This window comes from Echiichthys vipera (genome assembly GCF_963691815.1).
Source record: "Echiichthys vipera genome assembly, chromosome: 15".
Classification (NCBI taxonomy): domain Eukaryota; kingdom Metazoa; phylum Chordata; class Actinopteri; order Perciformes; family Trachinidae; genus Echiichthys; species Echiichthys vipera.
In genome coordinates this window covers 5667242-5695150 of record NC_139840.1, presented here as the reverse complement: position 1 = coordinate 5695150, position 27909 = coordinate 5667242, and the positions used below count along the sequence as shown (strand labels likewise).

The 27909-nt window shown below is 41.8% G+C and overlaps 1 protein-coding gene across 1 annotated transcript in view; it reads left to right on the top strand.

Moving 5' to 3' along the window:
- LOC310958071 (contactin-associated protein-like 4) overlaps positions 1-27909 on the top strand; it is a gene marked incomplete at both ends in the record, with an annotated part of 111723 nt that overhangs the window by 42932 nt on the left and 40882 nt on the right. Inside the window, 7 exons of the mRNA XM_083928875.1 lie at positions 556-703; positions 8159-8368; positions 16562-16737; positions 16851-16979; positions 20933-21200; positions 21281-21424; positions 23088-23259. Of these exons, the coding sequence (XP_083785001.1) occupies positions 556-703; positions 8159-8368; positions 16562-16737; positions 16851-16979; positions 20933-21200; positions 21281-21424; positions 23088-23259 (1247 nt within the window). The remainder of the gene's footprint in view (positions 1-555; positions 704-8158; positions 8369-16561; positions 16738-16850; positions 16980-20932; positions 21201-21280; positions 21425-23087; positions 23260-27909) is intronic.

Genomic DNA, 27909 nt, shown 5'->3' with positions numbered 1-27909 from the left:
TTCACAGCTAATCTCCCTCATCATGTCTCTCTTTGACTCTTTCTGGTCGACAATGGCTTCTGTTGAACAATTCACGTCATCCCTCACAGATAAAATGAGACTCTGTTGTCCTTTCCTCTGGGCCATTTGTTGAGTTGAAGGCCCTGCTGGTTGGCTCTTACGGGGTTCCTATGCACTATGGAAAGTATGAAATAGTATTACAAAGTATGGCATTTAATGTGAGTTATTTCCAGGGTTGGATAAGTACGGAAAAAGAGAAAAGAGTATGAGTATGTTTCCAGACTATTATCTCACTTTCTCAAATAAAATATATTAATATATACAAATCCAAACCAGTTTACTGGCGGATGGCTTTGATTCCTCAGGTTTATATGTATATAAATTAGTCCTATATTTGATAAAGTCTGGTTGGATTTAAATTGAACACTGCTGTTTTAGCGATGTACAGTGTATGATTGTATTTATTTTTAACACAGTTTTGCTGAACTAAGTTTTCAGGTAGCAATCATGCAGAAATATATTGAACAAGTCATTGTTGTGTTTGTGTGTTTCCAGTCTTTTCCAGGTAACAGTAATGCAGACAGTGTGGTTCAGTACAAACTGCAGCAGCCTGCGATCGCTCGCTTCCTCCGCCTCATCCCTCTGGACTGGAACCCCAGCGGGAGGATCGGACTCCGGCTGGAAACCTACGGATGTCCTTATAGTAAGCATTATTATCTTTATTAGACTGAATGGACTCTCTAGAGATGTTGTCCAGCTGAAAATTAAACTGTGGACACCAGTTGGTTTCATCTAAATTACCTGCTGAGTCTCCAGGGAAATCTAAATGGCATGGTGGATTTAACAATGACAAATCACTATGACTGTGTAATCAGAAAGAGAGGAGTCAACATCAATATACAACACATTTCATTTGGTTCAAAAGAAAAGAAACACTTATTACACATCACACCAATTCAATTGTTTGTGGTAAGATACAAAGGACGACCGGCCAACCTTTTCTTGGAAGCATTGTCATATTTCACAACTGATTTACACTCTCCCCTCTGATGTTCACAGTGAAAACAACACATATCACACAAAACACATTGTGTTAACAGTTTCCTTTTAGTTTATCAGATCACACAATACTGGCAGTATCAGCGCCTGGCCTCAACACATTGAAGTAAACACACATCCCACAAAAACATATGTTCTGACTGTTTACCAATTGGTGTTGAAGTCACTGTTTTTCTTATCAATGAGTGATTCTATTCTTGTATCTCCTAACATTACATTAAAGTTATAATGCGTAAGATTTGAGAAACCTTGCTTCTAGCGGCCTCTTTGGTTGTAACATGTAATTGCAGGCCTGTTCTTTCAGAGCCCTCCATCTTGTTTTGTTCATGGTCACTATGTGTGTTGGCTTTTTTTGCTCTTTTGTAAACTTCTTCCGGACCATCCACTATACTGTATGTTACCCTCTTAAATACACAAACACATACACAGACAGACACACATACACAGACAGACACACACACACACACACACACACACACACACACACACACACACCCACACACACACACACCCACACACAATAACTTGGATTTATATAGCATCTTTCAAGGAATCCAAGGACGCTTATCTACGTGGGACATACAACCAAACAGTCATACACACAAAGAACACATCTAGGGGCCAAAGGCCTTGGTAAAAAAATGTTTTTGGGGTCACATTTGAAGATTATCAGGGTGGAGGTGTTGAGGATATCTGTGGGGAGAGAGTTCTAGAGGGTGGGGGCTGCCACACTGAAGGCTCTGTCCGCAAACATTCGCAGGTTGGTGCAGGGGATGAAGAGCAGACCTCAGTTTGATGACCGCAGGTACAGGGATGGGGTGTGTTGGTTTGGGAGGTCGGATAAGTACTGGGGGATATGTTGGTGGAGGAGGTCTGATAAGTACTGGGGGGCAAGGGCATTGGGGTATTTGTAGTTCAGGAGGAGGATTTTGTTTGTGATGCGGAACTTGACCGGGAACCAGTGGAAGTGGAATGAGTGTGGGAAGTGGTGTAATGGAGGGTATACGCGGGTATACGGAGCAGATCCACCTCTTATTCTGGCAGTTTACAGTAAACCCTTGCAGCTGAATTCTGAATATATTGGAGCCTGTCCAGAGTTTTACTGGACTTTGTTGCTATAATCCAGTTTGGAGGTGACAAGGGCATTGATGAGGGTCTCTGTAACAGAGTCTGAGAGGCAAGGTCGGAGTCTGGAGATGTTTTTGACAGATTTGATGTGTGACTGGAGCCAAGGATGTTACCTAGGTTAAGGACTTTAGTTGATGGGAAAATTGTGCAGCTGTCCACCTGGAGAAAAAAATCTCCAACTTTCCAGAGCAGTGCCTTGGGTGCCACAACCATGAGCTCGGTTTTCTTGTTGTTGAGTTGGAGTAGGTTTTTATATTAGAAGACAGTTGAAATGACACTGTGGGGGGAGCTGTGTGGATGGAGCGATGCTGAGTAAGAGTTGGGTATCATCGGCATAACAGTGGAATTTGAGTCCAAGATGACAAATGATGTGACCAAGGTGGAGCATGTAGATTGTTAACAGGAGTGGACCAAGCAGGAAGCCTTAAGGCATGCATTGGGTGACTGTGGCCGTTGGGGAGCTGGAGCCATTGACCCAGCCATTACACTTCTGCCCTTACTACAAGCCTGACTCAGAAGTTGGAAGTTCCAAATTTCTGATTACAATGAAACACAGCATAACCGGCAGTGACAAGCTCCACTGGCAGACCAACCACTGTCAGCAGCATCACTAACATCGCAGCGTATTTGCATTCATAGAAGGAATACTCAGCAAAAAGGCGATTGGTGGGTCATATGCTCAATCACCATTGATTTATCATCTTCACTGATAATGATTCCTCCTCACCTTCTTCTCCCTCCTCACGACTCGGTTAAAGAAGCAGGTGTTTGTAATATTTTGTCGTCTCAGCAATAATTCCCTGCTGCGTCTCTGCCCCAGTTTCTGTCCTCACAGCTGTTTGTTCACTATATTGTCCCTCATAAAAACACACCACTCATGAATATCAAACACGACTTCACACATTTACATATGCTCAAATACATTTTCAAACAGAAAATATGAATGCACAAACATTATTCCCATATGGACTATCTGTGTGGGGGATTTCTATCCACAGCTGTGTCTATATTATGAGTTCCTCCTTTTATCTGTTAGGCTGTGGTCCGATTTGAAGCTTTGAAGATAAAAGACATTTGTTTTGAGCTGCGAATTCTTGTGAAACATTAAATATTTCAAAGGGGTGACATACATTTGTCATTTGTCACAGATACAAATAAAACGGTTTCAAAGAGTGTCTTCTGTCAAATACCGTTATTTTAAAAGTCACGAAATCTTCTTTTTTCAGCTTTTCCCTCTTTACTAATTTAAATATATTTGTATTATATATATATATATATATACATCTATACACTTACCACAAAGTATGTATGAGGCTGATGGGAAGGCCATTAGTTTTGCAGTTATTTGCTCATGAAGCCAAATATTGGACAAATTAAAATATTAACTTGATGATGGTGTTAGATTACATTCACAGCCACTGATTTTCTGGCGTTCACATGAGAATCACATTTACATGTCAAATGAAAATCAACTTGTCACGGTATCTCCAAATAAACTCATGTGGGCTGAAAAGTGCACAACAACAACACCCAGTACTTGAAAACTTGATACATTGTGAGGTCCAGACCCGGGTTAACCAAGGCAACATGACAATCCATCCTCCTGGCATTAATTCATCATATCAATTCAAGTGGAAAGATGATTTATGATCAAACCATTTTGTGTCCTTAAAGCTGTGTTTGTTGCTGTCCCCTGTGGGAGAAGATGGATTATGAGAAACATTTAAAAGATGGATTTTGATAAATACCCTGTAGAAGTTTGGAAATATCCTCAAGTTATTTAAGGACACAGCTGATATATTAGTGTAATATGTTTATCAGCCGGCGTGACGGTTGGCAGAGGAGACTCATGGTGCTCCTCGCGGTAAACTAATGTGGCATGCTCAGCTGAATCCTCCTCGGAAAAACAAATGAAATATACTTAGGGGAACTAAAATATAGCTGTTTGCAGCAAACGCTTTACCAAAGTGTGGAAAATGTATTGTGGGTATAAATCTGTTATTGAAACACAACAAAACATTTCATGATGTATCTTAGGTGTTTTGACAAATCTATAAAAACTCAACATAGTGATGCAAACTGAACAAACACCACAGACACTGTATGCACACGGTCCCCCAATCCAAAAAAACAAATAGTTCAAACCAGGAAGTATCAGTGACATGAAAAAAGTCCTGGAGGAAAGTGGTTTGAGATGGGTGGACACAACATTTTATGGAAAGTTTTTTTGTACACTTGATATCTTTGTATATATATGGGGCGGCACAGTGGGGCAGTGGTATGGTGGTTAGCACTGTCGTCTCAAAGCAAGATGGTTCCTGGTTCGAACCTCAGCTGGGCCCCTTCTGTGTGGAGTTTGCATGTTCTCCCCGTGTCTGCGTGGGTTTTCTCCGGGTTCTCCGGTTTCCTCCCACAGTCCAAAGACGTGCAGGTGTTCGGTTCATTGATGACTCTAAATTGCTCATAGGTGTGAATGGTTGTCTGTCTCTGTTCGTCTCTATGTGCCCTGTGATAGACTGGCGTCCTGTCCAGGATGTACCCTGCCACACGTCCATTGTCAGCTGGGATCGGCTCCAGGGACAAGTGGTTGAAGATGAATGATATGTTTGTTAGAAAAGCTTTCAACAGCCCATATTTCTTTCTAGCTACAGATTAAATGTAAGAGGATGAAGTTCGGGTCATGAGTACTTCAATATATCATTTGTGCAGTTTTTATGCCAAACTCAAGTTTTTTGGGGAGTGAAAGTGTAGAGATAAAACATTTATTCTAAAGGATTTGGGCCAAAATTCTTATTGTTATACATATTTCTCAGGATAATGCAGAAGAGAAGAGAAACGTATTTCTTTTTTATTTCGCTTCTGGGCTCTCTTAGGGCGCACTCACACTGTCCTTCCGCACCGGGCCAAAACCGTTTTTTCGGCTAAAGCCTAGTGCGTTTGACCAGTGTGAGTTCACGAAAGGTTCACGTTGGTGTGATGCGGAGGTGGAGTGTTTACTGCAGATTTGGTCGGATGAAAATATTCAAAAACAAAAAAACTTCAAGGTCTATGGAAAGAATTGTAAACAAAGCAACGCATTGCAATGACGTCATCAATGCGTGTGACGTGTAATGACGTGATGACTTATGGACAGCAAGAAGCATTGGCCGAGGCCCAGGCAGTTTGAGTACAAACGGGCTGGCAAGCGGGGGGACAAGGACCCTAAAGCCCGGGGCGCGGTGCGGAAGGACAGTGTGAGTGCGCCCTTAGAAAATAGAAATTGTGGGATTGACAGTTTAAGCAACTACAATCAATATTTTATATTAACAATGACACATCTTTCAGCTTATTGTTTTAGTTTTCAGTCGTAGTTAATGCAGGTTCAATTAAGTTGCCTAAAAGTCTACAAGACATTAGTTTTGTTCACAGAATTTGAAACACTGAGAGGTTAATAACTTGTCAGGTGCTGTACTGAACACAAAGTAAAGGCACCCTCAATGAATGTACCTGCCACACGATGTTTCCCTGACATGTGACAGACTGCAGGGCTGATAAAACATAATATTCTTGGATGAAGTGTCATGTGGGACTCGATTAGAATATCTCGATAGTATATAGAGTAGACTTAAAGTTCAGCTTTACACACTGAGGATGACTCAGTGCTCTGGAGCTTCATCTTGCTGCTCTGTAATCAGCAGGAAATACACTGTACAATCCAATAAGAGCATTACTGCAAGCAAAGTGGTTGGCGTCAGGGAGTCAAAGAGTTGCTACATCATTAAAAAACATTCAGTCAAAGAAATTACTTATACGGCTGAAAAGGGAATTGATGCTGAGCTCAGCTGCTGCTCTTTTTTTTTTTTTTTTTATCAATACAGTATTACACTCAACACACACTGTTCACCTCACCTCGGCTGACCTCACCTCACCTCAGCCAAAATCCCCAGCGAGCAAACGGGACCCCACGGTGAAATTTACCGGTGGGGAGTGGTAAACTGAATTCAGTCGCACTCTCTGATGCATCCACAATGTTCCAGCCGTAGACAGAATTTCTGTCCAGATGCTAGTGATTTTGTTTTTCAACATTAATCATATTTAAAGTTGTATTCCATAAGATTTTCATCTAGTTAATTGTCTTTTAAGTTCCTATCTATCAAAGAGTGAGTTAAAACAATGGTGATTAGCATATGACCCACTAATGAAGGCACTGCTATTCGAGTACTTCAACCTGTGTGTCTGTTGCGACATTCCCTCCCTAGATGTATATTCGGAAAACAGGAAGGGCAGAAGTGTAATCAGAACGTGTGTGTGTGTGTGTGTGTGTGTGTGTGTGTGTGTGTGTGTGTGTGTGTGTGTGTGTGTGTGTGTGTGTGTGTGTGTGTGTGTGTGTGTGTGTGTGTGTGTGTGTGTGTGTGTGTGTGTGTGTGTGTGTGTGTGTGTGTGTGTGTGTGTGTGTGTGTGTGTGTGTGTGTGTGTGTGTGTGTGTGTGTGTGTGTGTGTGTGTGTGTGTGTGTGTGTGTGTGTGTGTGTGTGTGTGTGTGTGTGTGTGTGTGTGTGTGTGTGTGTGTGTGTGTGTGTGTGTGTGTGTGTGTGTGCGTGCGTGTGTGTGGGCAACTTAAAGTGGACGGACCGGAAGTCGATATGTAAATGTGTGTTAAAAAAGTTTACAAAAGAAAAGAGTGACAAAAAAAGTCAACACAGGACTGTGAACAAAGCCCCCACCACAGCGACTTCCTGGTTTATCCAATCCGGAAGTGCCAAAATCGCAGTTCGCCCAGAGGCATGGCAATAGAGCGATTTCTCATTGACCCCCATGTTAAATAGGCCGCTTTCAGAGCATAATTAAACCTGTTTAAGGTCTGGTACAAAAAACATTCTAGTCTGTATGTTTAGGTCATATCTCCATGACAACACTGAGTGGGGTGAATTATGTTGTACTGGGCTAGTTTTTATTTTATTGGAGGTTAAAGTTTATGAATAATTAGGGGTGCGGCCTCAAGTGACAGCTAGCTGCTGGCCCTCACTTCTCCTCGGAGGTCGACGTCAGCCAGATGGACGTATCTCCCTCCCCCCAACGTCCCCCTACCAACATCAATGCTCTTTTTTGTTAAGAGGAAATGAGGCGGAGTCAAAGCCTGACAAGATGGCGACTCCCATAGGCGAGTACGATTGGATCAAGTTGAAAGAACGGATCTGGGTATGCTACGTCTATTTTTTATACAGTCTATGGTCGGCACAGATCGTCACTGCCAGTTATGCTGCATTTCATTGTAATCGGAAATCAGGAACTTCCAACTTCTACGTGTAATAGGAACGTGTGTGTGTGTGTGTGTGTGTGTGTGTGTGTGTGTGTGTGTGTGTGTGTGTGTGTGTGTGTGTGTGTGTGTGTGTGTGTGTGTGTGTGTGTGTGTGTGTGTGTGTGTGTGTGTGTGTGTGTGTGTGTGTGTGTGTGTGTGTGTGTGTGTGTGTGTGTGTGTGTGTGTGTGTGTGTGTGTGTGTGTGTGTGTGTGTGTGTGTGTGTGTGTGTGTGTGTGTGTGTGTGTGTGTGTGTGTGTGTGTGTGTGTGTGTGTGTGTGTGTGTGTTTAAGGGGGTAACATATAGGGGACGGACCGGAAGTAGAGAGTTGAATGTTTGTCAATAAAGGTTACAAAAGAATAGAAGAAGAAAAGAAATTCAACACACAGGACAGTGAACATGACAAGATGGAGGCTCTGAAAGTTACATCTTACTGCCAAAGAGGTCCACTAGAAACAAGGTATATCAAATTTTATGGAGTACAAGTCTAAGAAACCTGCTCTCACTGCATACTCTCACATGAAATGTACAGCAACTCCAACACAATTATCTTCTGTGGACTTACAGTACGTTCCTCCACACTGAAGGATAAAGTGCTTAGTACAAATTAGTTAGTGTATAACTGGTTCTGGTTCTGGTTTGGATGTTTCTGTTACTTGCTCATACAGTCATGTCGTATCTGTTTTTGTCTTTCAGCCTCTGATGTGGTGAGTCTGGACGGCGGCAGCAGCAGCAGTCTGGTGTACAGGCCTGGTCCCGGGCCGAGGCGGACATCCAGAGAGGTCGTCTCTCTGAAGTTTAAAACCCTAAGGAATTCTGGGACACTGCTGCATGCAGAGGGAGAGGGAGGACTCGGCCTCAGTCTGGAGTTAGAGAGAGGAAAGCTCTTGCTGCTGCTCAGACAAGGTGCAACACACAATACACTCATGTACTCATACTTTATTAAATATATTTTAGAATGGCTGTTGAGGATATTAAACACATTACCACTGTGATGTTTCACACTGGTAATTTCGAGACCGTAGACTAATGTCTTCATCAACATAGATCATCAAGACATACAGGTGCCAGATTTTTATCAATCAATTTCATTTGTCACATTGAATTTTACAAGGTGGTTAGCACTGTCGCCTCACAGCGACAAGGTTCCAGGTTCGATCCCGGCCTGGGCCTTTCTGTGTGGGGTTTGCATGTTCTCCCCGTGTCTGCGTGGGTTTTCTCCGGGTTCTCCGGTTTCCTCCCACAGTCCAAAGACGTGCAGGTGTTAGGTTGATTGATGACTCTAAAAATTTCCCGTAGGTGTGAATGGTTGTCTGTCTCTGTTCGTCTCTATGTGCCCTGTGATAGACTGGCGTCCTGTCCAGGGTGGACCCCGCCTCACGCCCGATGTCAGCTGGGATCGGCTCCAGCCCCCCCGGGATAAGCGGTTGAAGATGAATGAATGAATGAATGAATGAATTTTACAAGGTACAACTCCAGTCAGATTGAATCCCATAAGCTCCTTTAACCTATGCTTCATTCATCATAAAACAGAATGTGTCCGTCAGATTGGTTGAATGGCGCTGTCTGTCAGGTCTTGCCGAAACCACACCACAGCACTGGACATCTCTCTAGAAATACCAATGCAGGTTCCCTCAGATGTAGAGATAGAGATGGACGGAGAGATCGTATTGCTTGTCCATTCAGTGGGGATCATAGCCTTACAACGTAGCTGCGCCTCCACCTTTTTGGTGTTTACTCTGACGTTTACATTTGAAAACCTTGACAGGCCTTGCTAGCTGTCCGGTGAGTTGATTTCCTCATCCCGATGAGCATTTTCAATATTTCAGAAAATAGCTAAAAGGTTCAAAAAAGCCCATCCCACAATGACAGAAACACACCAATGATTTTAAGTACTTCATACATCTTTAAAAATAAAGCTTTTGCAGGTTCAGTAAACACATCTCATTTGACAAGGAACATCACCAAGCACCACTTACTTGGGTTGTGTATTGGCAAGAATCTGGTGATACAATACGTATCATGACACAGGAGTTAAAATGTAATATGTTTACATAAGCAAAGTGATGTATTGCATTTTTTTAAAATCTGATTTTAGAAACAGTATAAAGAGCACACCACCATGTCACCGATCTTTGCATCCATCCACCTTCAACCGCTTGTCCCTATCAAGGACGTGGGGGGAGCCGATCCCAGCTGACATTGGGCGTGAGGCGGGGTACACCCTGGAGAGGATGCCAGTCTATCACAGGGCACATAGAGACGAACAGAGACAGACAACCATTCACACTCACATTCACAACTACGGGCAATTTAGAGTCATCAAATAACTTAACACCTGCACGTCTTTGGACTGTGGGAGGACGCCGGAGAACCCATAGAGAACCCACGCAGACACGGGGAAACGAGGAAACTCCACGCAGAAGGGATTCGAACCAGGAACCCTTTTGCTATTAATTAAAAATCAATTCAGTGTTTTTGAAATAATACCACAAGTATGAATATTTTCTTACACCCCTACTAACTGACACTACTGCTGTATGACTTTCAGTTAAAAAATCTATTTCTTCAGGAAAGACACATTGTATTCTCTGTAGAGTATCTGTATAAGGTGGATGATAATAGAGAAACCCCTCTGAGCTTCAGATTGGTTGTGGTTGGTTGAGATCGACGAAACGCACGTTGCCGCCTGATTGGTTTAAATCTTGGCTCACACTCTGCCGCTGCATCTCTGTCTAGTTGCAGCCATGATGGATGGTACGCGTTCGCTGTAGCATGTGTTTGTTACTCTGCAAGATCCACAGCTTACAGTCTGCACAGAGGGGTGTGTGTGTGTGTGTGTGTGTGTGTGTGTGTGTGTGTGAACCCATCTGGCTGTTGAAATACTCCATCCTTCCATTCCATCGATCCATCCATTCATCCATCCGTCCATCCACCCATCCATCCATTCATCTATCCGTCCATCATCCATCCATCCGTCCAGCCACCCATTCATCTATCCATCCATTCATCCATCCGTCCATCCACCCATCCATCCATCCATCTATCGGTCCATCCACCCATCCATCCATCCATCCATCCATCCATCCTTCTATCATCCATCCATCATCCATCCATCCATCCATCTATCATCTATCAATCCATCAACATCTGTCATCCATCCATCCATCATCATCCATCCATCCATCCATCATCCATCTATCACCCATCCATCCATCCATCCATCCATCTATCATCCATCAATCCATCCATCCTTCTGTCATCCATCCATCATCCATCCATCCACCCATCGATATATCCTCTATCCATCCATCAACATCCATCCATCCATCATCATCCATCCATCAACATCCATCCATCCATCCATCCATCCATCCATCCATCCATCAATCCAGCCATTATCCATCATCCATCCACTCACCCATCATAAATCCATCCATCCATCATCCATCCATCCATCAACATCAATCAATCCATCCATCCATCCATCCATCTATCATCCATCATCAATCCAGCCATTATCCATCATCCATCCATTCATCCATCATAAATCCATCCAACCATCCATCCATCCATCCAACCATCCATCCATGAGAGCAACTTCCCTCTGTCTCTTCTCTCCTCCATCTCCTCTAACATAATCAATGCATGTATACAAGAGCAGTTAACTGCATATCCACCATATCCATAACCTATTCCTCTTAAGGGACGTTTTTGCCATTTTAAACACTGAGTTCAAATAAAGAATCAACTTTGCAAAAGACCCAGGCATCTGTATCTCCATTACAAATAGATCACCTTGAAAAACTGTCACCTTTAAGAACAAAACACTCACTGTGACACTTAACTCACTTGTGATTCAAGTAAAGACTGGCCCCTGTTCTGTGTCATCTGTTCATTACAATGGCAGTTCCACATTAGAGACTGTGTCCTGTTAAAGAAAGACTGCAGCTCAGTGAGAGGAAATTAAGGCTGTCCATTGAAATGATAAAAGAGAGATTGAGATGAGCTCTGCTTCTGCTGCGACAGACCAGCCCTGAGAACAACAGTTTGTCTTCTTTCTTTGTTTTTTTTTGTATTTCTGTCCCTTTTTTACTTCTCTTTGTTTCTAACACAACTGCTTGGGTCTGTTTTGTTCCTTTGGCTGTCTAATTTCAGTTGTCGGTCTCCACAGATCTCAGATTGCTATATTTTTTCCACATCAGAATAAATCATTTGCCTTTTTTGTTCTTTCTCTGACACACAAACACATATCACACTCACACACACACACACACACACACACACACACACACACACACACACACACACACACACCCTTTTGATATTCACTCTGTCCTTTGAATAGTTCAACACAACCTTTTTCCTATTTTTCCTCTTACGTTTTTCCACTTTATTTCTCTCTCTCTCTTTCTCTCTACATAGGCTTTATCGGTTTCTGATTGTGTAATTTAGGTCATCTGCTGTGTGCATTGACCCTGAGCTCATGCATGGTCAGCTCTGTTCTGTTAACACTAACATCTCCAGGTCTGAACCCCCGCAGCAGATGCAGTTGGCTCTATGATGCAACACTCAGCAACAGCCCTTCACAGAAACAGCAACTCTGACCTGGATTATAGATGAAAGAAAACACCATAGTTCAGATATTACGGACTACAACCACTTCCACTCTCCTTATATTTTAAACCTGGTCCAGCTAGTTGAGATTTTTGTCAGTGTTTCTCATTTTGTCATTCAAGTGACAAGCTTTAGTTTGACGTATCCAGAACAGAAGTAGTGGTATTACACTTGAAACTGGAGCTTGTAGACAAACACTAATAGTGTGGTGCAGCTAAAGCTTTGTATTGATGCTTGTATCGAAATCTCAATAACATTTGATGACTCATTTCAAGTCACGGGTAATAGATTGAATGACGATATCTGAAGGCAACTGAAGAAATCGGGCACTTCTACTCAAATCATAACATGTATTTGCTTTACTGAAATGATTAAATGAGAACACAACAAAGTTGTGCTGGTGCTGGAAGACTTGGACACTTACTGTGTCTAGAGAACATAGTCTAGCCACAGACTTGTTCATTTCATCAGTCTCTAATTATTTTTGAAAGATTATTTTAAGGCAATTTTCAAGCCTGGGACAGACAGGAAATGGGGTGAGAGGGGGGAGATATGCAGCAAAGGGCCGCAGGTCAGGGTTGAACCCACGACCGCTGCCTCGAGGACCATCAGCCTCTTTACATCGGGGGGGGGGGGCGACTGCTCTATCCACTGAACCACCGGCCGGCCCAGTTTTAACAGCATAGTGCTGAATTTAAAACCCAACATGTCTTCGTTAGGGGCCAAATAAGATTGTTTCTTACTCTCACATTTATTACATGCCACTTTTCGCTCAATGTCAAACATCAAAGTTGTCAAGATCCACTTCTAGAATGTACTTTATGCCAGAAAATAGCCACACAGCTGCAGAACCATGCTTTTTTTAAAGCTGGACCACCCAGTTTAATTAGATATTCACAAATCCAAGGGGTGTTGAGAGGCAGCAAGTCTTGTCATTAGCACAATATTTCCACGGGTTCCTGATTACACCAGTATGTAGAAAAAGAAAAGCTCATTATGAGAGATATGTAGCATGGCATTATGAGTATTATGAATAATGTATTGCTTAATTGCTTAATTGGCCCATTTTGTCACAAAAGAATTTCAGCATGGGGCGGCTTGTGGCTGAGTGGTTAGAGCAGTCGCCCAATGTAAAGAGGCTGAAGGTCCTCAAGGCAGCGGCCGCGAGTATGACTCCGACCTGTGGCTCTTTGCTGCATGTCTACTCCTCCACCTCACCCCATTTCCTGTCTGTCCTATCTAACAAAAGGCTTGAAAAAACTGCCAAAATATAATCTTTAAAAAAAAAAAAAGAATTCCAGCAGGATAAGCGTAAAAAGAATTTGACCTTTTAATAATAACGATGGTAACTTTGCCAAAGGAGAGATCAGAAATGTCAAATGAAGTGGTTACATTTTCCAATTAAAAATAATGATGATGATTATACTGCTGAGTATATGATACCCTAAAATCATGTTGAGTTGACTATTCAAATCTTTAAGTTTGAAATATTCACTTTCTATATTCTTTTATTCGGTGCAGCATTAAACTAACCTACCGACTCATTACCTGAATAATATCTACTGTAACAAAGGTCAGTGATGATTTAAGAAGAAGAGGAAGAAGAATTCCTTTATTAGTTCACTCTATTGTTTTTTTCATTTTACACACACACACACACACACACACACACACACACATGCCCGAAATACACACACATTCTCAGACAGGACCTATATACATGCAACCAATGGAGAGATGTTAGAGCGAGGGGGCTGCCAGTGACCGGCGCCCCGAGCAGTTTGGGGTTCGGTGCCTTGCTCAACAGCACCTCGGCAGTGCCCAGGAGATGAACTGGCACATCTCCAGCCACCAGTCCACACTCCATTCATGGTCCACACAGGGACTCAAACCAGCAACCCATCCGGTACCCAGCCCAGTCACCTATGGACTGAGCTACTGTCGCCCCATGGATTCAAAGGCCTGAGTCTCAAAGTCCCCCCCCCCCCTTCCACTGCCAAAAAGAAACAGAGCTAAAAAGAAAACAGAGAATGATAAATGAAGAGAAGGTTGGAAATGGTTCTGTATATTTTAAGTCTCTTAATATTGACTTCATTGTCTCTTTCCACTCGTCAGACTGTAACTCGTTACAGTAAATGTGTTGACAGGACAGTCGTCCCCTGTTTCAGGGCGTCTCCATCATAACTTTCCCTCCATGGATGAAGTTGTTTTTCTCATCCAAGCTGCAGACGAACCTTCACACGAAATGGGCTGCCATATCAAAAATACATTTGTCCGTCATCATCAAACTGCCTCCTTTTCTCTTTGAAGTTGGAATTGTGTCGCCCCAAAAGAATCTCTAATACATTTTTAATGTCTGACTGCATTCAGCTCTTCCTCTCATCAGAAACACAAAGTTCCTCTTCCTGTACTTTGGGGGGAGAAATCCACTTATCACATATCTGGCTTCAGTTCTCAGTGCATATTTACAGATATCCTGTAGTCCCTAAGGAGATGGGAGAGGGTGATGTGCTCCTCTCTGTGGGATACTGAAGACAGTGAAATATCTAGCTGTCATTTGGCTTGCATTCCCTTGACACCAGACTATAAGAAAGAAGCAGACTTCCAGGTCAGATAATGAGAAGACAACATACAATACACTGTCCGTTCAGATAAGATGAAAACGGAGGACCCACCATCACTAAAAAGAAAATAGATTGTTGTTATGCTTAATAAAAACAAACCTGCCAATGAAATAACCAGAATAGCAGACTTGATAACACAACAAATACACAGAAGTCAAAGATAACCAATGGAGTTTCCAACCCAGTCACCAGATTAGTTATGTTCCTGCAAACCACAGATTCGGAGCTGCTGCAACTAGTGGTGTCCAAATGAAGCTTCATGAACCATTTTCATTATTTTCGGAGTCCACTAGATGGAGCTCTTTCTTCAACAAAGGGTTGAAAACACATTGAATCACCATTTGTTGAGCCCGTTGCTCTAAACCAAGAGCTCCATCCAGTGGACTCAACAAATAGAACTAATGCTTCATGAGGCTTCATTTGGACATCACTAGCTGCAACCCTTTCTCATACCCTACTCTTCACATACCAACACCTGACCAATCTACTTGTTTAGGATTAGGTCACGAACCTAGTTGATTATGTTTAGTCAACAAAACTACATAGTTCGATTTGGCCAACAAAACTACATGTTATGTTAAAGTGAAATTCCAGCATAAGATCATCCCAGGATCTTTTTCGACAAATACACTCATCAAATAAGCCATTGAGACAATTTGTTTTGTGTAACAATTATTAACGGAGATATTCCAGACAGTCTCTAACAGCTGAATGCTAACACTGATTAGCACGGGGCAGCCCGGTGAAGGCATTAAAACGGCTTTGTTTTACCACTAATACTGCTAAAGATAACACCAAACCTCTGCAGTAGCATGATAAGAGTCCTTACGCATAAAACGAAGCACCAACAACGTAGTTAGTGAATTACCAAATGGAATCCAAAAGAAAGGAGCCTTTTGATGCTTCGGTGTATGTGTAGGGACTCTTATCATGCTACTGCAGAGGTTTGGTGTTATTTTGAGCAGTAGTGGTGGTTAAAAAATGGTGTTTTAATGCATTCACCATGCTGCCCCGAGCTAATCAGTGTTTGTTAGACAAAATGATTGATGAGTGTATTTGTTGAAAAAGACCATGGGATGATCTTACCCTGGAATTTCACTTTAAGGCATCAAAACTACTTTAGGCAACACAACTACATGGCACTTTGACATAACACGGGACAGGACACAAACCACGGTCTCCCTGGGGAAAGTCTGATACGTGTTGTGTACGAACCAACCATTCCCCCTTGACCTCCTACCTAAGCGAAGTTTGCGGCTCTTCTACTACATTACCCGACTTCTGGAGCACTCACTGTAAGTTGAAAGCCCAGTGCTTCTTACACAGAAGCTAGAGGGTGCCAAAAATGTTTCATATCAAAGTTTCTCTGGTTTGCCGAAATTGAAAATGTAAATTTCATTGGTGACCTGAGCTGGACGTTTCATTGTATCTTCTCTTGAATGATGCACATGGTTCTTTTCTTGTAACTTAATGTTGAGTTCAGACTTTAAATCAAACAGTGATGATGTGTTGATTCAAAGAATGTGTCATTTCCATTTCTCTCTTTGTAATTAGTCTTCAATAACTTTCTCTTTGTGTCTGTCTGTTTTATCCTCTCCTCCCTCCTTTCCTTATTCTGCCATACTACTTTTTTTATCCATTGTACCTTTTGTTCGCTCCTCTCAATCGCCCGTTCTTCTTTACTCCTCCTTCTCTTCCTCTTACGTCTCATCACCTAACTTTCTCCTCCTCTTCTCCTTCTTTTCTTCCTCTATACTCTTCATCTACTCTCTCCTCTTGCCCCTCTCCCTTCATTCTTCATTTTACGTCCTGTCTACCCCGACCTTCTTTTCCTGCTCTTTCTGCTCATCTCTTTCAGGTAGGACTTCATCCTCTGAACCCCGGCGTCTCGCTTCCCTCGGCAGCCTGTTGGATGACCAGCATTGGCACCATTTAGCAGTGGAGTGGCGCAGCTCTCATCTCAACCTTACTGTGGACAAACACACCGAGAGGGTTCAAATCCCTGCAGAGTTCAGCCACTGGAACATGGAACAGGTGGGAAGGAAGACACAGAAACATGCCTACGTCAACATAATACCGACATATGAATTTTAAAAGCAAATATATTTATTTTTTGCCATCTTGTTTATGTTTTTGTCTGCATACAGTTGAGTGTAGGGGTAGACCAGGACCTTGTCTCCAAGAGGAACTTTCATGGCTGCCTGGAAAACCTGATGTACAACGGCCTCAACCTGATAGAATTAGCTAAACACAATGACCAGCAAGTTGGTCTAAGGGTGAGTATTATATGGGTGGCTTATTGGTTAAGGTGTTGTACTTAAGATCCAATGGGTAAATACCAAAGTGGGTGCTAAACCCCACTCCTGGTATTATGTTTATTTGTGGTTAAAGTTGCACTCCATAAGAATTGAGAAGTCTTGTTTCTAGCGGCCTCTTTGGCAGTAAGATGTAACCAAGGCTTGAGTGTTGACTTTTTATTGTTGCTCTTTTGGAAACTTTATTGACACACATTCACCTCTCTACTTCCAGTCCGTCCCCTACATGTTACCCTTTTAAATCCATACACACACGTTCCTATTACACTTCTGCCGTTACTACAAGCCTGACTCAGAAGTTGGGAGTTTCCGATTATGAGTTAACGCGGCATATCTGTGATGATCTGGGCCGACAGACCAACCGCTCTCAACAGCATCACTAACATGGCGGCTTATTTACATCTAGGGGAAATATGTCACCACAGACACACGGATTGTAATACTTGGCAAAAAGTACATATGTTTTCCATTTCATTTGACCTGAGCTCTGCTTGAATGAAATTTATTAAGGGGGGCAGACATGATTTATTCAAGTGTTAGTTGCATTGGCAATGGGAATGAATCTCAGCATTCTATCAAATTATCTGCCAGACTTTTACAGTATACTTGTAGTTTTAATTTCATATAGGACAGCTTATTTACATCACAGCAAAAAGGGAAAAGTGCTTTCAATCACCGTTGTTTTATTCACTCTTAGATAGGAAGATAGGAACTTCAAAGACAGTTAACTAGATGAAAATCTTACGGAGTACAACTTTAAAATGAAATTTGTGATGTGAAGATTTCCCTGAATAAACAACATGATGTCATGTCTCTGATGCAGATCATTAATGAGATCAGAATGGAAACAGACTATAAGCAGTGTATGTGTGATAAGCCACTGAATATAGTGATAAAACATGCATGGGACAATATAGAGGGAGTGTGGCTCAGGAGGCAGAGCATGTTGTCTAGCCTACACATCTTTGGTGGCACCTCATAGAGTTGTTTTTAATTCCTCTAATGTGGCGATTAGAGATCGTGCAAATCGTTTGGGGAAAGAAGAGAGCTTTGATGTGCAGCTCCTCAAACTCCCTGGGCTCCAAGCTTTTCTATCTGAGAGAGAACACAGCATCAATAGCTGGAGCTGCGCCACCTGAAATCAAATCTGGAGGCTAGCCTTCAAAAACTGAGAAAAGATTATTCTTGGTGTTATTTGTGACTTACTCTTTACATGAGGTGCTAAAAAAACACCACGACGACACAAGCTAATATTCCACTGAAGCTTCTCTAATGCTATGCAATCTCTCACATGCATGATATACCGTATGAGGCTATGGGTGTATGTCTACATGCGGGTGTGCTAATGTTGATATCCTTATAGCGTCACGGAGAAATCATCTGGATGCTGTTGCTGCTGCTAATGAGTTGCTAGTTGGTCAGTGAAGCTTACAGGCACTTAATGACAGCGGTGAGTGATGAGAGGAAACAGGTGATGTGTAGATTTTCAGTAATGTTTCCATGTCTTTTTTCGCCAGGACCGGCAAGGTACTGTTTCTGCAATGACAATAAGTGGACCAAGCTCAGTGAAGAGTGACTCTGAAACTTTTTTTTTTATCTCGGCTTCTCAGCTGGTTCTTTACTGTAACGAGAGACGGTTTATTAGGAATGGTTCATGCATGGCTGTAGATTTAATAGAGTCTATTTATTATATTCCTTTTTAACCTCTTTTACTCCTCGCTGACGCCTGCATTTGGAATCCATTGGTACTAACCGTGTCGTGCTTTTAGGCAAAAGGGGTCCCTTGATTTTTGATCTCAAGATATCTGAATGCAAATGGGTTTTATGGGTACTGACTAAAAGTGACTGAAGTCCCCTTTACAAATATGTCCACTGCGTGATTAACCCAGACAGTTTGGGGCAAAACAAAGCATGCACTATAAATGTGTTCTTTTTGTTGTTGTGTGTTTTTTAGATCATTTGAATATTTCCTCACACTGGGGTTTCTAAACCGTCTTGGGTTTGCATAAATTGGTTCTGACTGGAAAGCTGAGACTATTTTAGATTCACTCAGCCCAAATGCATTCATGTGTGATGATGTTAGTAGCCCTTCCATTGTAGAAACTTGAGTAAAAAATGAGCTGTTGTGACCTCTAGGATAAACACAGCCTCATGAAAGGGTACAACCACAAACTAGAGACCTGAGGAAACCAGAGGACGGATGGCTTCCCCAGGTGTGTTGACAGTAAAGGGGTTTCTGAGCAGTTTACACAAGTGCTCGCTATGCAATTGCCAAAACATGCAATTCTTACAGAAACCTCCAAATGTCAAACAGTTTTGATACCAAATCACAGCAGGGATTTTTCTATGGTGTTGCTCATGTCTTGAGCATTAAAACCTAATGTGGGATTTTTGACATTTACATTAAATTTAGCACCAAATATGTGTAACAAATGGTATCATCTCAAAAATTGCTCAACAACTTATGAGATGTAATGAAGCATGAGAATGGACATCATATCAAATTTATGACTGGAAAAAATTTAAGTGAAATTCCGGTGTAAAATCATCCCAGGGCATTTTAAGGCAAATTCGTTCATTAAATAAACCATCAAGACCGTTTTTTTTGATTAACAACTATGAATGTAGATTTCTTGGATAGACGCTAACAGCCTGTCGTGGCTAACACGTATTAGCTCGGGGCGGCAAGTTGAACGCATTAAACCATCTTTTTTAACCACTAATACTGCTCCAAATAACACCAAACCTCTGCAGTAGCGTGAAAAGAGTCCCTACACATTAACTGAAGCACCAACAATGTAGTTTGTGTACCTGGAGTTTATTAAAAGAGTGTTTTGAAAGACTTACCTACTGGCCCTGGTAGAAGCTCCTCTCGTAGTAAACAGACACAGACACAGCGTCTCGATTAGCGTCTCAATGTCCAGTTTCAAAACAATAAGCCACTGGTTTATCAGAGCACGGCCATCGTACCGCAATTTCAGCCAATGAAAAGCTTCAACTTGCCGCCCCGAGCTCATCCGTCTTAGCCACGGCAGGCTATTAGCGTCTCTCCGGAAAATCTACGTTAATAGTTGTTACTTGAAAAGAATTGTCTCAATGGCTTACTTGACGACCGCATTTGCCTTAAAAGCCCCTGGGATGATTTTACACCGGAATTTCACACCAACACCACTTCTATGAGGCACCTACGTACATCTCTCGCCTATCCTCCCTAAAAAAGGCAAAAAAAAGGTCAATGGAAAAGAGGGGAGGAGAGGAAGAAGTCGATATAGAGACCATGTTTGGTCATTTTTAAAGGTATGATAACAAAAGTAGAAGTAGAGCCTTAAATGATGAATGTGTGTGTAAGTGTGTGTGTGTGTGTGTGTGTGTGTGTGTGGGGGGGGGGGGGGTCGGTGTGCATGTGTGTGAGTGAATGGCTTTTAAGGGATTTTATAGCTCACTTTTTACTTTATATTTTGCAGTGGTGCTGCATCCTCCACCATATACGTTCATATATCACTTTAACAGCCCTACAAAGGGCTTTTAGATGTCATCTGTGTTTCCGGAGCATTATAAAGATAGCAGACTGATATTCCCAGCAGAGAGCTGGGACTGTTATATATAACTGCAGCAGCCTTAGCAATGGACCTGGTGTCATTACCACAACTCAAAACAATGGACCGCAACGGGAAAGTCCATATAGTGCTTTTCACATACAAACCAACCTCTCTCACCACCTTTAAGCCATTTTTCACTTTCACTCATGGATTTTATTCTCAAGGAGACTTGCTGATGAGATCATTGCGACAGAGGTCACATCGGCACACCCTCCACAGCTGATTAATATTCATGTTTTATGTTGTTTTATCTCTCTAGTAATCATTTTTCGGTCCCACCTCCTCTCTCTCTCCACTTCTATGATTCTCTCTCAGGGCAATGTGACCTTTTCTTGTGCTGAGTCGGTTTCCGTCGCCTTGACGTTCCCCGGCCCCCAGAGCTTCCTCCAGTTGCCGGGGGCTACAGCGTCCTCCTCGGGGGATGTGTCCATTGGGTTCCAGTTCAGGACGTGGAACAAGGCGGGGCTTCTGCTCACCTTTGACCTTCCTCAGGGAGGGGGCGTGGTCTGGCTGTACCTGAGTGAGGCCAGACTCCGGCTACAGATCCATAAAGCTGGCAGGGCGCTGCTGGAGCTCAGTGCAGGTCAGTCTAACGGCCTATACAATTGATTGCTACATAAGTGAAAATGCACATGGTATAACTCTAATCAAACGTTTTTTCAGGTTCGGCTCTGAATGACGGTCAGTGGCATTCAGTGGAGCTGAACTCCAGGCGAGGTCGTCTGACTATCGCTGTAGATAAAGAAGAAGGAGGCGTCGCTCATGCCAGCCACTCTGTCAGTGTAGGAGGTCAACTCTTCTTTGGTGGTAAGAGGGAAACACGAATGTCAGAGTCTATTATCAAACCGTAGAAGGTGGCAGTCATTGGGCTGGTACACTAAACTGAAGAGCAAGCAGGTAAACCTTTGAAATCTTCATACTGGACTGCACCAATAATATTGGACATTCAAACCGTAAAGAATCTGTGTAGTGTATAAATCAGTATTCAAGAGTAGCTTTGCTTCACATTATCAATTATGTAGTTTTGTAATTTTGCAGTAGATCTGCAGTTGTTAAGCTGTGGGCGGCAGTAGCTCAGTCCATAGGTGACTTGGCTGGGAACCGTAGGGTTGCTGGTTCAAGTCCCTGCGTGGACCATGTATGGAGCATGGACTGGTGGCTGGAGAGGTGCCAGTTCATCTCCTGGGCACTGCCGAGGTGCTGTTGAGCAAGGCAACGAACACCTAACTGCTTGGGGTGCTGGTCACTGGCAGCTCCCTCGCTCTAACATCTCTCCTTAATTGCATGTATAGGTCCTCTCTGTGTGTGTTTCGGGCCTGTGTGTGTAACATGTATAATAATAAGAGTGAAAAAATTCAATTTCCCTGTGTGGGATAAATAAAGTAATTCTTCTGTATTTCAGTTTTTACTAATTTTTAGGCACATTTACCTGAATGATTACTTTAAATTTTTAATTGTAAATTCAAGCCACCTGAATTGTGTCTTTTCATATACAAAGAAGCCTTTAAACTTAAAACTGTAGGTGCAGTAATCATAGTTATCTGACTGTTTCCCTATGGTTTTATATGAGCTTGCCATGAAATATGTGTTTTAATATGTGGAAGTCGCTGGCATTTTATATATAGCACAGTACAGTTGGAGTCGTCAATACTCATCTCTACAGCTGTGTGTGCTGTGAGCCAAATTTAGCTTGTGGCTATTTTATAATGAAAGTTATAAGTCTGTTTTATCTTATCCTCTCTCTTTTGGTGCTCTCATTTCTATCTTTACTCTGTCCTTCTATCGTGCTGTTCCTCCCTTTCTTCCTCCTCTTTGTCTTCTTATTCTCTCTCTTTCTTCTCTCCAGTCTTGTTTTTTCCTCCTCCTCCTTCTGTCTCTTCCTCCGCTGGCTTCCTCACTGCCTCCTTTTCTTAAATCTCCTCTCTTTTGTCCTCTCTTTGCTGAGCAATATTGCAGTCTAGGCATGTTCTTTAACTGCCTTAGGCTTTTTTATCATCCTGCACATACACATTGACACATTTACACTATCTCCTTTTCCCCATTAAACGGTCTACTAAGAAAAAAAAATACCCATATTCATTCGATCAAGGCTTGGCCTCTATTTGCATTATTCCAGCCACACAGCTATGCTCTCTGTGTTGTAGAACACATTTACCACAATTTCACATAATATTACTCTTTAGTAAACCATAAAAGGTTTTAACCTCTGTAGAAAATAGAGCACTGTGCACATTAACCCCTACAGTATAGTCCATTTACTAGACTCACGGTGTATCTTATCCATCCCTGTGGATTGTATTCCAATTTAGCTCTGATGTATCTTCCATTTCTATAAATACTATCCATTATACTATAGCTATATTGGCATTTTCTTAAAGCCTATCACTGTGTTGTTGCTTTTTTATCACTGCTGTCATGTGACTCTCAGTGTTTTTCATTTGGCTGTAGCTGAACTTGCTTTCCTTTCCAGGTTGTCCTGCTGAAGAGGACAGTCAGGAATGTAAAAATCCCTTCAACATCTTTCATGGCTGCATGCGCCTCCTCAGTGTGGGGAACCAGCCAGTGGACCTGATTATGGTGCAGCAACAACTGTTGGGAAATTACAGCTACCTGCAGTTTGACATGTGCGGCATCATTGACAGGTCAGAACGCCCGAAATCCCATTTCACTGCTCCCCCATTGAATCACCTTTTACCCTCTGTCATTACTGAGACACTAATGCGTGCAATGTAGATCAGTTTATATTCCTGAGATAAGCAGTCATGTGCATTTTCAACCATGATATGGTTGACAACAAGTTGACAACAAGCTAATATCAAGCTGACAACAAGCTCACAATAAGGTAACAACAAGCTGACAACAAGCTAACAACAAGCTAGCAACAAGCTAATGGCAAGCTGACAGCAAGCTAACAATAAGGTAACAACAAGTTGGCAACTAGCTTACAGCAAGCTAGCAACAAGCTGACAACAAGCTGACAACAAGCTAACAATGAGCTAACAACAAGCTGAAAACAAGTTGACAATGAGCTAACAACAAGCTGACAACAAGTAGCAACGAGCTTACAACAAGCTGATAACAAGCTGACAGCACATACGGTGATAAAAGCACAACTCACACCAGATGGTATCCACATAGGATACCATCAGACGGAATTTAGTAATGTGTCCATTACATGTCCATTGTTTATTTTGTTTCTATTTTCTGAGCCATCATAGCAACCTTCCATAGTATGGATGAGATCTTCATTTACCAGGAAAGGGGTTTGAACCCATCGGGTCTTATGTCCATCGCTTAAACACTTGCCTCTCCTGTTATTTGTATGCTTTTTCCCCCATTGAGCAAGTCAATATAGGGGGATTGATGAGTGGCGTTGTGCTCTGTCTCTGTTTTGTGATCAAACTTAATATAAGACACAACTGATGCTGAAGTGAAATGTAATTTTCTTTTCTTTGACTTTTTGGCAGAGTCATTGATTTGTTAGTTGAAGCGGTTTGTTGTCAGGGTTGAATCCATGAAGATAAACAAACACACAAAGATTCAAAAGCATGCCCTCGGTATTTCCATTAAGGAATGAATAATTATTGTTCAGAGGTGTGAAAATATCACTTTTGTTTGTTTTTATTTCCCCTGATATCTGACAAAACATTTCTCATCTGTTCGTCATTTCAGTAATCTGTTATTGTCTCTCGTGTATCTTCCTTGTTGTCATGATTTATCAGCCTTTATCAAGGCGGTCAGAATGACCATGATTACATCAGTAGTGTAATATGTCGTACAAGTGTTAAAACAGCAATCTTCTAATTCATTTTTCTTATTTACTAGTTACTTTCCATTCTCTGTTAATGTCAGGACTTTTATTTCTAGTTTCATTCCTACCGCAGCTGTCTTTTACTAATACTATGTAGATCATATTGGCATCTACTAAAGGTGTTACATTTTCTCTTTTGAGACGCATGAGTCACAATGCGGGGACCTTTGTTACACGTCATTCCCCATCTCCTTGGTTGTCTATTATCTCGTCACTCAGGAAGGACATAAAGGCATAATAATGCCCCATCCCCACACCTATCTATGAAGAACATCTCACACAGACAGAAAGATGTCAAACGTCATGAAAATCCATCCCATAATTGTTCAAATGTTCCACTTAAAACAACAAATATCAACCGCATGGGGCGATGCAGGAGGATGACTGACAGAGGAGTGCCATAGTTACTGAATGTGACTGCCGTTCTCCGTCCAGTGCAGCTTACCATGCTCAGGCAACTCCGATCAAACTGTCCGCCCAAGAAAATTGGGATTGAATAAAGAATTACAAACATATGAGAGCACCCCTATCCCAGAATGACAAGCCAGTGTAGCAAGACCATGCTCCAGCCCTGGAGTATTTTTGGCGAGAACAGTGTTGTGGGAATTTTGGATATTTGTAATTCATAATCATAGTTTTGTCAGGTCAGACACAGTTCAGCGTCTCCTCTGTCTCACCTTCCTAACGGATAATGCAAATAACTAACTCATGATGATATATTGGCATATTTGTGCATCTGTACCCTGTGTTAGAGACCTTGTGATGAGAGAGGTTCAGAGTGTTCAGAATTGTAATGTCTGAGGCATGTTTTTGTTGGGTCTAAAGACGTCACCCAACCAAGGCTATCCTCGTCCTGTCCCTCTCCCTAAAAGACTGTGCGAGATTTGACACGTCGTCATTTCCTGCTAGACTCTAACTTTGTGAGGATGTGGGGGTGAACGTATTTTTGTCTGCAGAGGAAAATGCTTTGGCAAAATAAACCACGGAGAAAAAGCTGATCCTGTTTGTTGATCTTTATTGAAGAATCTATTTCCACAACAACAGTTACTGTATTGCCTATTTCACAACTAAGTGGCCGCCATATTTTACTGCCCCATGCCTCGCCTGTGTAACTCAGTGCTACATTGTTTCTTTGATGTAGCTGGTTGTAGGTAACATGTTGTTGCTCTGAATGGTTGTAGGTCTATCCAGTTACATCCAGAGGCCTTTTTCATCTGCACTGAAACTGAGAGGTTCAGGACTAATATTCATTTGCAAATTAGTTTGGTGAGGCTAGGCAAGATCTGAGTCACGGCTAGACCGCCATTGTTACCGCTAGATCTTAAACAGAACACGTTAATATTAGAAATGATTATTTTTTTAATTAAAAGTAACACTTTCACTATGTATTGTATAGATATGCAGAAGGACATGCAGCAAAGGGGAGGAGAAAAGTTCATCTTTGTTGATGTCATCATTTCCATTTTCATCTCTGAGAGTCAGTTATAGTTATCTCATCACATAAAGAGAGCACTGTAAGTCACGTGAAGCCAAACCACTTGCCTCTGTCTCAGTGTCACACTAAAAATCACGATTAAAAGATCAATTATAAACGAGCAGGCGCACACTCATATACCCCCTATACTGTATATACATATGAATACAGCTAAACACCAGCCTCACACGCACCAGATAAGGAGAATCTGCTCCAGTGGGTTTAATTAAATATCTGTTTCTTTATTTTTTTTCGACTATTATCCAGAATAATTGGAACAACACAAGAGAAAAACTGTGGGTCACACTGTACTTCCCCTGATTGTAACACTGTTGATACAATTTGGAGTCCACGGGATATAAAACTTAAAGGAAAATAGAGTTACAGACACAGATTGCACACACTTCTCCTACCTCACAGCAGGGTGTTACATCTGTGTTAGTGTGTCTGTGCACAGACTTAATAGCAGTGTAACCCCATGCAGTGAGTACAATATAGAAGCAGTCATGCATTTAATAGACTTGGCCATACAGTCTTGTAGCAGTACTTGAACTGGATCAAATAGTCAGATCTAATTTACTTCAGTTCTAACCTGTGATCACATTGTGAGCAGCACAATCAAAAAGTCAACAGATGTTCTTACTTTATTTGTAATTTAGCCAAATCTAAGTGTGGTTAATACGGTGCAAATATCAAGTACTTATAAAGGATGTTCTAAATGACCCACATGCCACAAGGGACGCCTAAAGTTGTTTGTTTGTTTGTTTAAATCCAATAATTCTTGGTACTTGCTAAAGACAGAATGTTTTTTATCCAAATAAATAATTGGACCCGTTTGAAACAAAGGCTTTGCAGCGCCCCCCAAATGTTTTCTGCCACCTTAAATGCCTCAACTGCCTTACTTTAAGTTACTCTTCCACTAGATATATCTCTGGTCTTACTTTTCACCATGGTTGTTTTGCCTCATAATACCGCAGAGTAACATTGACCACCCTTGACTGCCAGTGGCTCCTTGGAGATTGATTGGCTGGTTCACAAATGCATTTGTTGGAGTCTGACAAGATGGATTTGTGTGATAACGTGACTCTCGGGTTCAAACCCCACCCGTGGGCATTTGTCCATTGGATCTTAAGTCTAATGCCTTAACCACCCAGACATCCTGGTGTTGGTAGTTAATTTGCAGTGCATGTAATCAATCTAAGGTTAGGAGAAAAAAGGTTGGGTGTACAACTCGTTCATTGTACTTTCATTGCTCCTGTCAGTACAGCCGAACTGAACGGAGACTGAAACAACTGGGAGACTGAATGAGAATATGCTCAGATATCAGTACTGCCAGAATGAGTTTGATTACTGTACATCAACACTCATCACAGCCCTGAAACCCTGCCACACACACAAAATCGAAATATATAAAATAAAAGATTCAAGCAGTGTGGGCATGTGAATTTAAGGTGAAAGCTAAGTGCTTTATCTGCCAGGCTCCAGCATACAAGATTAAAGCAGTGTAGAGATAAATGCAGGTAAAAATCACACCGTAGCAGGCAGACAAGCAGCTGAGTCAGTGCTTGTATCTAAATAAAAGAGGAGGCTGCAGATTCTGCGAAGTCATCTGTTTTTCTCCTCAATATTGCTGTCTGGGTTTGGGTAAACACACACTCAAACACTGTCACATGTACTTATATAAGTAAACACACTCTGTAAAAGATGTTTTAGGAATATAAAAACAACATAGACATAACCCTCAGCTTTACAAATACTAATGACGTTAAATTTTGTGTGTGTTTTTCTCAAACCTCTCGGATTGGCCAGCCGATCTTGTAAAAGATGGAAAGCAACCTGTGTGGATAAAAACACTGTTACTCATATGGAAGTAAATCTGTGTCATCGGATTTTGAAATTAAAAAGCCATTGAATTTCTAGCAGTGAATATTTATGCTTTGAAATTGTGTGTCTGAATATTTTGACTCATTGACTCATCATTGACTTATTTTTTAGTTTAGTTCAACG